General features: G+C 44.4%; 1 protein-coding gene across 4 annotated transcripts; it reads right to left on the bottom strand.

Moving 5' to 3' along the window:
- Positions 1-265: 265 nt before the first annotated feature.
- MPC1 (mitochondrial pyruvate carrier 1) lies at positions 266-11,852 on the bottom strand. 4 transcript variants are annotated; one of them, XM_060167763.1, is made up of 5 exons: positions 11,657-11,852; positions 10,403-10,406; positions 2,064-2,160; positions 1,126-1,258; positions 266-803 (listed from the first exon to the last, which is right to left on the bottom strand). In XM_060167763.1, the coding sequence occupies exons 1-5, from the start codon at positions 11,725-11,727 to the stop codon at positions 779-781; spliced, it is 330 nt and encodes a 109-aa protein (XP_060023746.1). In that variant the 5' UTR covers positions 11,728-11,852; the 3' UTR covers positions 266-778. The 4 variants fall into 4 exon arrangements, with proteins under 4 accessions (XP_060023746.1, XP_060023745.1, XP_060023743.1 ...); XM_060167762.1 differs by lacking the exons at positions 10,403-10,406; positions 11,657-11,852 and adding an exon at positions 5,077-5,369; XM_060167760.1 differs by lacking the exons at positions 10,403-10,406; positions 11,657-11,852 and adding an exon at positions 4,845-4,943.
- Positions 11,853-12,140: the final 288 nt, after the last annotated feature.

Below are 12,140 nucleotides of genomic sequence, written 5' to 3'. Positions count from 1 at the left end.
AAGCCCAGGATGCTTCCGGGCAGCCTGCAGTCAGCTAGTGCGGGGCAGTTTTAGGCGCAGTGCTTGGGTGCCTTTTCTAATATCTGCCCATTGCAAGAGCGCATTATGAATAGCTGGGAATGTGGACGCTTTCCCGAAACTGGCCCCCAGCTTGTCACTTCCCTAGCCATCTGAATCATTTTCAAGGAGTTCCACTTTTCACCTGTAATTGACCTTTTAGGGATATAGTTCTTCAGTTTCTTAATAAGGCATTTAATCATGCTCATTTGACAAATATTTAAATCATTTATTGCCATTAATTTACAGCATTTCAATATACACACGGCATGGAAATACAAATACCTTTTCAAACACTGGCAATGTGATTTTAGCTATGTGGCCAGCTGCCAGCTGTCTCATGGTCATTAAACGAAAGGTCAGGATTTCTGAGTACTTAAATGCTGATGGTTACAAATTTTGTTCTCTTCGGTTTTTCATAAGGTAACTTCTAACAGATAACATACATATTACTGCAGATAAAACCATCACTGGGAATCATTACATTGATCGCATATTTGAGCTACGTTTTCTGAAGAGAAGTAAAACATTCAGTACTTGTAAGGCAGCCGAGAGTGGGTTTGGGAACTCCCTGCTATTTCTAGAAGAATCGTCTGGTTAGTAAAAATAGCATTCTGCATATTTCTCTTAGCAAGACTATTCACTAGGGTGGAATGTGTGACTCAGCAGCAGCAGCTGGCAATGCCACCCCTTCAAGAAGCCGGTTCTTCATTTTCCATTGTTATGCTGAGGCATTTTTAGACATCCTGGGAAGGAGCACAAAGACAAACGCAATGAGAAACAAAACTTCACCGCCAGCCTCGAAGGCCTTGGAGGGCTTTAAGAAGACACCTTTACGTTAACACGTATTTCAACTCACGATGTCATAAGAACAGTAATACCCTATTTCATGCTAATTTTCATGTTTGATAAGTGAATTCTCATCGCACTGTCTCAACGGCGCAGTCGCTTCTCAGCGTATTTCTGCTCTGCATCGAGTCTCCCCAGCCGCACAGTCACAGCCCGCCCCACGACAGACACAGGCCTCCCCAGCTCCTCAGAACACAAAGCTCAGTGGGACCTACTTACTCGTGCCGGAGCAGCCGTCCGCCCTGGGTGAGCTGGGCTACCTCGTTGGTGGCGTGGCAGGCGAACAGCAGCCAGTTGCGAGGCTGCACCTTGTAGGCGAATCTCATGAACGCCAGCGAGTAACAGCAGAGGGCTGCGGGGACACGCAGGACAGTGACCTGCAGCCTCCAGCTGAGGGCTGCCGGGGACACGCAGGACAGTGACCTGCAGCCTCCAGCTGAGGGCTGCCGGGGACACGCAGGACAGTGACCTGCAGCCTCCAGCTGAGGGCTGCCGGGGACACGCAGGACAGTGACCTGCAGCCTCCAGCTGAGGGCTGCGGGGACACGCAGGACAGTGACCTACAGCCTCCAGCTGAGGGCTGACAGGGCTCAACTGCCTCAAAAAAAGAACCTTTTCTGCTAAAACCTTTACAGATGATAAAAGCTATTGCTTAGATGCTTCCATGAATGGGAAACTCATCAGATGGTTTGCTCCCGTTACGTATTGTTACTTATTACTTAAACAGTTAAAGAACATAATGTCAGTAAACTGACATCAGTTCTAGCCTCCTTTTCTGTCCCCTAGAGTGGTTTATAGTCCCTTATCTGAAAGAGCTGCTATTTAATCCCCTCAACGAGTTTTATGTTCAAATATCAGGACTTCAAGTAAACTTTAAGATCCTTTTTCCACATAAAGTTCAAGAGGACACACTCCTTAACTAGGGGGACTACATCTGAAAGGCAAACGGGACCTTAACAAATACTTCCAACTACAGTAACCCTTTTCCTTCCTTACCATGAGGAGTAACACCCATCAATGACGTCAGGCGCTTTACGTTACTTTCTAATAGTGACTGTAGTGTCTGGTGCTACGAACTTGAAATGTAAGCAGGAGCTGTATTATGCTATAATTTTATATGTAAAGAGCCTCCCAGTTATTCCAATCTGCATCCTTACCAAATGTCATCCGCCCACTGATAATCTCCGGAGACTTCTTCATGTCATTGATGGCGGCAATGGGAAGACCCCAGTTGGCTACTGGGCCCCAAAAGTGCTGTTAAAAAATGAGGGGAGAAAGAAGAGGAAAAGTGAAGACAGAGCGTGAACAGCTACAACTTCTCTTAAACAGTGACGTGAAGTGTGCGGTTAACTGGGGAAGGTTACCGTGCAGGCGTTCAGTGTGCAAGCATGTGCCTATGAATCAGCAGTTCTCACAAGGTGAGAGCCCCAAACCAGAAGGAATCGGGCACTTTACCAAGGTCCCTACCAGCTTCCAGATCACAACTAAGTAATCTCAGACTGTCCCGTTTAGAGAATTTTCAAATGAGATTAAATTCTTACACAAGTCACTCTTGCTACAACTTAAACCTGTTACAACCATTCTCGTAATGTAACGTTTAAATCTATCAAACTTTTTTCAAATTTTCATTAAGGTATTTATTTGTCAACATCTCTTAAAATGCAGACCCTAAGTTGGATACTTTTTCTGAAGAAAGTAACTTAATAAGGGAAGAAATTGCTTTTCAGCTCATACGAGCTATATGAAGATCAGAGAACCTAAAAATCTACACTCAGACCCCCAGATAATGAGAAATTAAACTGAAAATTAATTTTGAAGTAATAAGAACAGCCTATATTTAAGAAATGGATCAGGAGTTTCTCATGTACGACCATGGCCATCCCAGGGTACCGAAATGAAGTTGTCCACGTTGAACAGTAGCAACATGCAATTTAATTTAACTTCTGAGGTTGAAATAAGTCCAGGGGCTTTCCCCATTAAATTAAAAATTGTTTTATTTATGTACGATTTGCAAATAATGCTTTAAAATATGAAGGAGGGAGTTCCCTGGCGGTCCAACGGTTAGGACTTGGTGCTTTCACTGCCCTGGCCCGGGTTCCATCCCTGGATGGGGAACTAAGATCCCGAAAGCAGTGCAGCACGGCCCCAAAAAAGTGAAAAACAAAAAATAAAATAAAATATGAAGGAAACCACACACTGTTGGGTAAAGACAGTTATCAGAACATTAAGCAGTGCTTTATTTCTGCCTATCAGAGCATTTAAGATAAACGCAGACTGCAAAATACCTTTCTAGACCTGCATTTCTAATACTGACCAAGAGTCATTAAAATCCAAAAACTTCGTAAGAATGAGAAACAAGGAAATGCAAGAAAAATAAGTGAGAATTACCTTCGTCATGATTTAAGAATATTTTGAAACATTTACATAACGTGTTTAATGTAAGCACGAGGCCTCTGCCTTAAATAGCTATAAAACTGTCAGAGCTGTTCTACTGCCAGCATGGTGAGTACTGCACAATCTCACACCTGAGTTATGGACGCCGCACCTCAGGCACAGTTGGTATAAAGAATCTTTGAGGTTCTGGGGAAGGCTATTTAGTCCTCCTGCTTTCAGACTGGATTTTCTCTCAGCTACTCATTGCTGACACTTTAATGCTTCTTGTGCCTAGATGAAGCCTGGCCATTTTCCTCCTTCCTCGTCCTCCAGACCTCTGGTGATGGAGTATCTATCCCTCCTCACCTACCCGCCTGTTTCCCTTCCTGTCCTTCCCTTTGTGTCCCTTCACTTTTAACTCTCTGTTACTCCAGTGATGTTTCTCTCCTCCTTTTTTTGACGTCAGTCTATTCCCATCGCTTGCCTGTTTAATCACTTTCCACCGCTCTGCTCTACTCTGCACGGTGGCCCCCAGATCCCCGCATTATGCACACACTCAGGGCTGCCCTGAGGGGCTCAGCCAGGCCAGGCATCTGCGCTCACAGCTGCGGCCAGGTAGTAAGAGGCCACGGCATAAATCTGAAACCTGAGGCAGCCCGGGGGACTTCTGGTCACAAGACAGTATTCAAAGTTTTACTGTGGTGAGTGTAGGGTTATATGAAGCAGCGTTCTGCAAGTTAAGGGCTATATATACACTTGTGATTATAAGCATTGAGATATACTTGAGATATTTCATAAAAAGAACATAAAAGGTAAAGATAATTTCAACACTAGTTACTAAAATAGCTAACCACAGAAAGTTAATAATACATCTTTTCTATCGAGTACAAGACTCTAGTTCTCACTTCCCTTTCCTGGAATACATGTTTGGTCTGTGCTCTGTCAGATATTCATCAGTCAATGCACTGGTCCTGCAGAGAAGTTAGTGTCCAGAGTGGAACCGGAGGACCAAGGGGTCACTGGAGGTGCCCTTAGCCCGGGACCCACAAGGTCCCAGGATGTGGCATGATAGCTGTCTCCTGTCCATACTCTGTTAATGCAGAAAGTCTGCAGAAGCCTGATATGAAGTAGCGACAGGTTCTTACCGTACTATTTTGTGAGGAGTCACCGAGGTTCAGACAGGAGAGACATGAGGGGAAAAAAAAAAAAGATCAGATGCTTTGTAAGATTTCGGTTACTTTAACCTCATACATGTGTTCAAGTTTCAGTAACAGAACTACAACACTAGGAGCACATATTCTTTTTTTTTTCTTGAGAAGATCTAGTGATATTAGGTCAATAACTTTGACCTAATGAAAGTAAACCTTAATTTTATGAAACGTAAACTTAATCCTTAGAGTGGAGCTATCCAACAGGAATATAATGCAAGTCACGAACAGGAGTCACATGAAATTTAAAAATTTCTAGAAGTTATGTTAACAAAAGTGAAAAACAACAGGAGTTAATTTTATTATTTATTCCAACATTTCTAAATATTTTAATTTGAACACGTAATCAATAACAACCTATTGATGACGTATTTTACATTCTTTTTTGGCACTGAGCCTCCGAGATCCGGTGGGTGTCGACACAGCTCAGCTTGGACTGGCCACCCTCCACGAGCTCCCCTGCCACCTGGGGCTTGTGGCTCTCAGACTGGACAGCACGGGCTTATAGGGGGCATTTCTTTGAAAATGACAAGTTGGAGAGAAGCACAATGCTGCAGAATTCTACCAGCAACGGACTTTCCGTTTTTACTTACCAACAGCCTCTCACCAGAACATAAGCTCCTAAAAATAGGCGTGTAATTCCATATTCTGTTCACAGCTGAAACTCTGGCCCAAGTGTGCCCAGAATTCACAAGGCACTCAGAAAATGTTTGCTGAACGAATGAAGAGAAAGGTCTTCTAATGTTAAGTGAATTGTTTTCCTGAATGCTAAAATTAATACCATTCAGAAATACGTCGAATTACTTTTACTTCTGAGATGGCATTTCTTCTTTTCAGGATATAGCTTAATTGTTCTGACAAGGCAAACTCTTGAAAGTGTAGCTCCTGAAAGAATTACTGAAATAAAATGATAAAATCCTCTATACACACTGTCTCGTCCAAACAGCTCCGCTAGTTGTTTTGATGCAGAGGTCAAGGAGGTTCTAATCTCCAGCATGAGAGTAGTTGTTGACGATGCTAATAATATACTTCAAATAGCTTCTGTTATGAAATACGAACAGCCTAGAAAGAGTCCGTCTTTCAATGTTAAGTGCACTGTTTTAATAGATAATGTTTCAGCTGCGGTAACAAATTACGTTGCCAAGATTGTATTTCACAGCAAGTCCAAGCTGAGCACAGTGTTTGGACGGCAGAGAGGGTGAGTCCCTTATCAGGTCAGAGGGCAGGATCCAGTAGTTTATGGACTATAGTCACCTGTGGTGTCACTCTCCTTTGTTCAGGATCTGAACACAGGCCTTTTATTTATCTGTAAATTACCAACGGCACATTTTTTTCCTACAAAAATATTTTAAAAGATGTGTTTCTTAAAATCTAAATTGTCAGCTCGGAGATAATTGAGTTTTCAATTCAGGACTCTTTCCTTGAGTTGTGCAATAGTTCAAATTCTACCCTATTTTACAACAGGCAGGTTATAAAGGAGTGTGAAGGAGGAATAACTTCTGCCATCATACTCTGCTCAATCCCAAAGTCCTACGTGAAAGTGACCACAAAAATAAAGTTGATCACATCACTTTAATAGTGGTTTAATGACGATAAGCCAATCTGAGAATAAATTTATTCTAAACATCCCTGGGAAATACAAAAAGCCACAACTCAGCATCCCTTAATTCTATGTCAGAACTGTCCAAAACATGCATCAAGTACTCAGGCAAAAAATCTGAGAAGCATATTTGCGCAGAGCCAAACTGGACAAGAAAAGCTTCCTAGTATGTATTAGCTTCTGTTCCAAAGAAAGGTAAACTTATAAGCAACACAAACTGCAGTTGGCGGACAATAATGTTAAAACTGTGTGGAAAATACCCTTGACTTTCTCTTTATTCGGTATGTTGCCTGTATTTTGTTTCAGTGAAGGTTAAAACAACCTCAAAATGCATAAGGGTTTTCTTGGTTCACTTACGACCTTGAATTCTTGCGGAGGAAAAACCGATCTCCCCCGTTAAGAATGATGATGGAGGTGACAGAGGATGACTACCCTGCATAAACTTTATCCTCTGTTTCTCCTTAATTTGGAATACTGTTTGTTTGGCTCCAGGTTTCTTCTAAGCTCATTTTTATTTTCTTAATGTCTTCTCGGCATTGCCAATCTGTTTCTTCCTTTCCTAAAATTACTGACAGTAACTGTTAGCTTTCTCTGAAAGTATTGTGAGTAATTTATAACTTGCTTACACAGTACTAAAAGGATCTAGGTGGCAGCCTAGCATAGTCTGTTTATGTCATCACTGAGAGCGGGGTAAGGCTTGGAGACGTTCGAGCCTGCAGTTCTCCTACAGGCTGAAAACGCTCACTGCCATTTCAGTTATGCTCAGCAACTTGTACCTCATTTTCTAGTCCAAGTTAAAATGAGAGGGAGTTTTAACAATCAGAATGTGTGATATTCAACTGTATTTAGATGGTCAAAACTAAACTGGACGGCAGAAAAGAGATTCCTGTGGCCAGTTCTGCTTCAACACTTTCAGCCTCAGTAACTTTCTGAAGGTCATTTACATGGCAGGGAAGTAAGGCCAGGGGCGGGTATGCAAGCAGCATGGCAGAGAAGGGAGGCAGACACAGGAAAAGTAGGTGCAAAGAAAGTACCTGAAACCTTCTTTTCAAAACTGTTTTTGTGCATAACCATTTCCCTTTAAATCTTAATGTCATCTTAATGACATTCCTGTTTTGGTTTCACAGGTTTGGTGTCCAGAGGGTCTCAACTTTTCCGCCTGGTTTGGATCTGTTTTTCCATATGGCAGGTGAAGTGTTGGACTACCTGATGTCTGAAGTCCATTCCAGCTCTAATATCCTATAACTTGTGAAAGACTCCCTGTTTTCCACTGCAACTTCTCACTTGGGTAGTAAATATAAATTCTTAAAGCTCTCCTGGAAACTAAGAAGTTAAAATAACTTAGAATAGATAACCTCATTAACTGGAGAATATTCACTGCCAACAGCCAACTCACTTCAGATTTACAAGAGCATGCTGACTGATTAACTGATTTTCAAATACTCGTGATCTAGGTTCTACCTAAGAAAGCATTCTTTGCACATATATCCAAATACATATGTGCACGTATACCTCTGTTCACTTCTCTGAGGGAGGGGAGTAAATCTCTAGGATAAATATACACAGACCTTGACCGACTCAGTCACTAAAACACACATCCTACCTCAAAACTTAGTTGCTCATCTAATTTATTTTTCTTAACCAAAATTCAGGAGGGAGAATAAGAGCAAAAAAGAGACAGCTATCTTCTTTTACTCCACCAATAACGTATGTGAGGAAATAGTTTATTTAAAAAAACAAAACAAAACAATAATAGAGATCCAGGAAGTTCTTGATTCAAGATTTTCATTAAAGTAAGTAAGAAGAAATCAGTGAAAGGAAGGATGGAAGGCATCAGAAGGAGCACTGGGAGCCCAGGGATTAAACATGGAATACTGATAACAATAACAAGAGAACATTTACTTTTGTAATATACACAGCACTGTGCTGTGTTGTCAAACAGCTACCAAAGCCCCAACACCAAGCAATTTGTCCAAGACTACACAGCTGGAAAGCAAACGGGCTGGGTTGCAAACCCATCATCAAACCCATCACCTATAGGTGTAATACTACTGCCATCGCTTCCAACAAAAACTGTCAGGAATTACTTAACAGTTTAATACTAAGACCCAAGTTAAATGCCCCAGTTGTCCCAGTAATGCCGTTTATAGCTGTTTTTTCCCATATCAGATCCAATCAAAGTCCACACACTGCCTTTGGTTACAGCCTGTTCTAACTCCTGTTCCTCAATGAAAAAAAAAAAATCAACATTTTAAAATACACTTGGAAATTCACTTTAGTAAGAAAGACATTTCAGTCTTATCCATAAAATGTAATTGACAGGAGGTTATAATCTATGTAAAATATGACTTTAAATTTTTGCTAAAAACTTCAACTATGTTGTTAATAAAATGACTTTAAAAATTCTAGAGCAGCTTTAGTTTGGAAAACCTCTACACCCCTTCGGCAGGCCGTAAAAACAACGCTAGAGAGCTTGAGTTGTTCAGGAGTGCAAATGATTGACAAGGCAAGAAGGCACAGGGCCCCGTCTCTGATTGGAAGAGAATATGAAATTGTCTCCTTATGGCTTTATTTATTTGCCAAAGCAAAGCAGGGGCCGTAAGCAAGAAGACTAGAGGACAAACAGGGGAAACGTTCCTCTAATAAATGCTGGGGAGAAGTGACTCCTTTCTGGAGAAAAAGCTAATAAATGAGCTGCTGCTGAGCGTTTTGATATCAGCCCAATCACTGCTCTGCAGGCTGGCATGAAATCCTACTGCTGCCAGGAGCAGCAGGGAAGACAAGGCCAGTGGACATCTCACTTCACCTGTTCAGTCCACAGAAGGATTTCCAAGTCAAAATCGCAGAGCTTTACGCCTCATGAAACTGAGCAGGACCCTGCAGGGCCTTCCTGAGTGCAAATGCCCCTCTGTGTCCCCCGTTTCTTGTTGTAGAAAAAGGCTTTAGTCTTCCAGGCCTTCCCCAAGTTCCCAAGGGCGGACTCAAGCAGTTGCTAAGGAGGGAAGTGAGGGAATGCAGGAAGAAGGAAAAGCAGTTAAGCAAGAAAAGTAATGATAGCTTAAACAATAGTTCAGCGATAAAACAGAGCCCTAGTTCCTCCTGAAGGGATACACATATCAATCTAACACATATCTTTGAGTTGTTCTGCAGGAACTAAGGCTCCCACCCAGGTGGAGGATGGTCACTACATTCCCACCACAAGAGGTAGCCTTCAGACTAGTTGGAACTAGAAGGTTGACATAAAGATTCCCAAAATATCACCCTGTTACCTCACCACCTACCAGTCAGAAGAAAGTCCACAAACTGATCACGCACCCTGCAACCCTCACTCCTAATGTGTCTTTAAAAACCCCTCCCTGAAAGCCATCTGGGAGTTTGCGTCTCTTGAGCATGAGTTGCCCCTTCTCCTTGGTTGGCAGGCGCCCTGCAGTAAACGCTGCACTTCCCTTCCCCACAACCAGTGTCAGGAGACCGGCTTTGCTGTGCGTCGGGTGCACAGACTCAAGTTCTGTTCAGTAACACTCACACTTAAGATTTTAACTTTTCCCATATCAGTACACTTTTTAAAATGTTTCTGCTACAAAAATAGCAAGATATAATAGAAATACGTAGTGATTTGGGGTTTCCAAGTATTTTCACATCCCTCATCTGGTTTAATTTTCTCAACAACCCAACCAGATAGGGCACTGTCATTAAACCCATCTCACAGACAGGGTAACAAAAGTCCACTGGGATTGACTGCTGGGGATCCCTTGGCTAGAAGTCATTCTTCAGAATCCTAGCTGGATGTCCTACCAGGCAGCACTTTCCTGGACACTGCAATTCTCTTTTTTTCCTCATTTAGTCAGAGCTTGATACAATTAAAGCAATACTAGAAAAGGCATGTAAACATTAAAGCTACATGAACTTAATCTTTGAAAAAAGGTTAGACCATATATCAAAGTATTCAATTGAAATACCTGGCTCACAGACCCGTCTAGTAAAAAAAAAAACCATACATTTAGAAAAGCAGGGCTAACTCTCTTCATTGAAAATACATATATTTTACAAATTCTTCTTGTGTAATAGAATGTTAGGTAATCATCAGCATATTTCTAATATGGATAAGACTTTATTCTTAATTACATCATACAGTTTTACCCTTAGCTGTACTTAACTATTAGGAAGGCTCATACAAAGGAGAAACATTAGTGAAACCTAAGGTAATATTTGAAGTCACAGAGAAACCTGACTGCAGGGACTAATAACACAGCCTCCCATGACTACTTTCCTCCGATCTCCCCAGCACATTACTCTGATAAATACTCTGCTCCACAGTACTAAACATCTGTCCTAATTAATCATGGTCCTATGCAAGTACACAAAGTTCATTTTTGGAAAGTCAAGAGTGAAGCTTCTGTTTCCAAATTTACCACGTGGCAATTATTTTTCTTACCCTACTGCCCTTAAAATTACAAGCAAACAGTATTTGCAATAAAATTCAGAATTAAAAAAAAATAATCCTTTTTTTTTCTTTTACTGGTAAAATGAAGCTGCCTTCATACTGTACCCTATGGATACTTATTTCTCCTCAGCTGTCATCACTTCACCTCTTTACTACACTAACCTGTTGAAAAATACTGCAGCCCTACACTTACCTAGGTTTAAAAAAAAATCACAAAGAAAAACTAAAATGTATACACCTAAATAAACTATATCAAACGGTTTTAAAGTTATATTAAATAAATGAAATAAAAAGCAAGCATCTCAAGATTACAGGCGAAAATAAAATACAGAAAGTGGGACTTCCCTGGAGGTCCAGTGGTTAAGACTAGCGCTTCCAAAGCAGGAGGCGCAGGTGGCCCCTGTGGGGGGGCGGGATTAGGACCCCGCCTGACGAGCGGTGGAGCCAAAAAATAAAATAAAACATAGGAAGTAGGCTTTTCATCCCGCCACTGCCCTTTCTTTCTCATTGAAAATAAAGACTTAATGGAAAGCAGAATATTAAAAAGTATGCCCTTGGTTGGCAGAATATTCGTATGTTAGATTTGATTCCGTCCCACGCTTGACGTCCTGAAGCTGCGAAATCCGAAGGGCGAGGTCGACCGGGCAGGCTCAGTGCCCCTGTCGCGGAAAAGGAGCACCTGCGGCTCACCTTCCACCGAGCGATGCCGGGACGCGCCCTCCCAGCCCGCGCCCGGGGCAGGTCCGCCGCACACCTGGGCACACACCTGCCGAGCAGGTGCAGCGAGCCGGAGCCCCGGCCCCACTCGCCGGACCGGGCCCGCTCTCGGCGCCCGCCCGCGCCGGGGTGGGGGTCCCCCCGCCGGGGCTCCGGCCCGCCCCGCTGCCCCACTGTCCGGAGCCCCAGGCGCCACTACCCCGGGACCCTGCCCGGCTGCCTGAACTCCCGCCCCGCGGCCGGGAGCCCCAACCCCGCTGTCCGCAACCCACCGCCCCGCCGCCCCGGAATCCCCGCCCCGCTGCGCGGAGCCCACCCCGCTGCCCGCACCCTCGCGGCCCCTCGTCCCGGCGGCGTCGGTTCCGCACCCTGGACCCCTCGGTGGGTCCGGCCCCGGGGACTCGTCACCTCATGAGGTAGTCCCGGAAGTCCTTGCTCCGGACATAGTCCGCCGCCTTCCGCACCAGCGCGCCCGCCATGGCCGTGCCAGACACCAGGCCGCCCGCGGTGCCCTCGGCGCCGCTCCTCGGAGCCCAATGACACCCGGCGGAGCGGACAGCGCGGACACCGCAACCGCTCGCCGGCGTGCCTCACGACAGCTCGGCCCCACCGTACGGTCGCGGCCCGCCACCTGACTCTGGGCCAATGGGAGGGCGCAGGGCGGGAGGCGGCGGCACGGATTGGCTCGCGCTCACCGCACACCTCCTCCCCGCCCCTCGGCAGCGCGTGGGGGCGAGGCTTGCTGCCGTAAAACGGCCGGGGTCCGGCGGCGATTGGCTGGCGGTTGCCAGGCACCCGCGCTGGCGCGCTCCGGGCGGGCAGATGATTGTCCGAGGGCGCGCGGGACTACCCGCCGCCCGCACCTCGTGGGCCTTTGCAGCGTCCGCGAGCC

Source organism: Lagenorhynchus albirostris, chromosome 12 (genome assembly GCF_949774975.1).
Source record: "Lagenorhynchus albirostris chromosome 12, mLagAlb1.1, whole genome shotgun sequence".
Lineage (NCBI taxonomy): Eukaryota > Metazoa > Chordata > Mammalia > Artiodactyla > Delphinidae > Lagenorhynchus > Lagenorhynchus albirostris.
The sequence above is the reverse complement of the archived record's forward strand: the minus strand, read 5'-3'. Positions and strand labels throughout refer to the sequence as shown.

Bases quoted from the DNA above. Each gene is read 5' to 3' on its own strand.
- MPC1 (XM_060167763.1), bottom strand. From the start codon at position 11,727: ATGGCGGGCGCGCTGGTGCGGAAGGCGGCGGACTATGTCCGGAGCAAG. The intron at 1,259-2,063 runs GTAAGGATGCAG...GTGTCCCCGCAG, and splicing joins CAGTGGGCGGATGACATTTG to CCCTCTGCTGTTACTCGCTG. The intron at 804-1,125 runs GTAAGTAGGTCC...GCTCCTTCCCAG, and splicing joins GGACGGCTGCTCCGGCACGA to GATGTCTAAAAATGCCTCAG.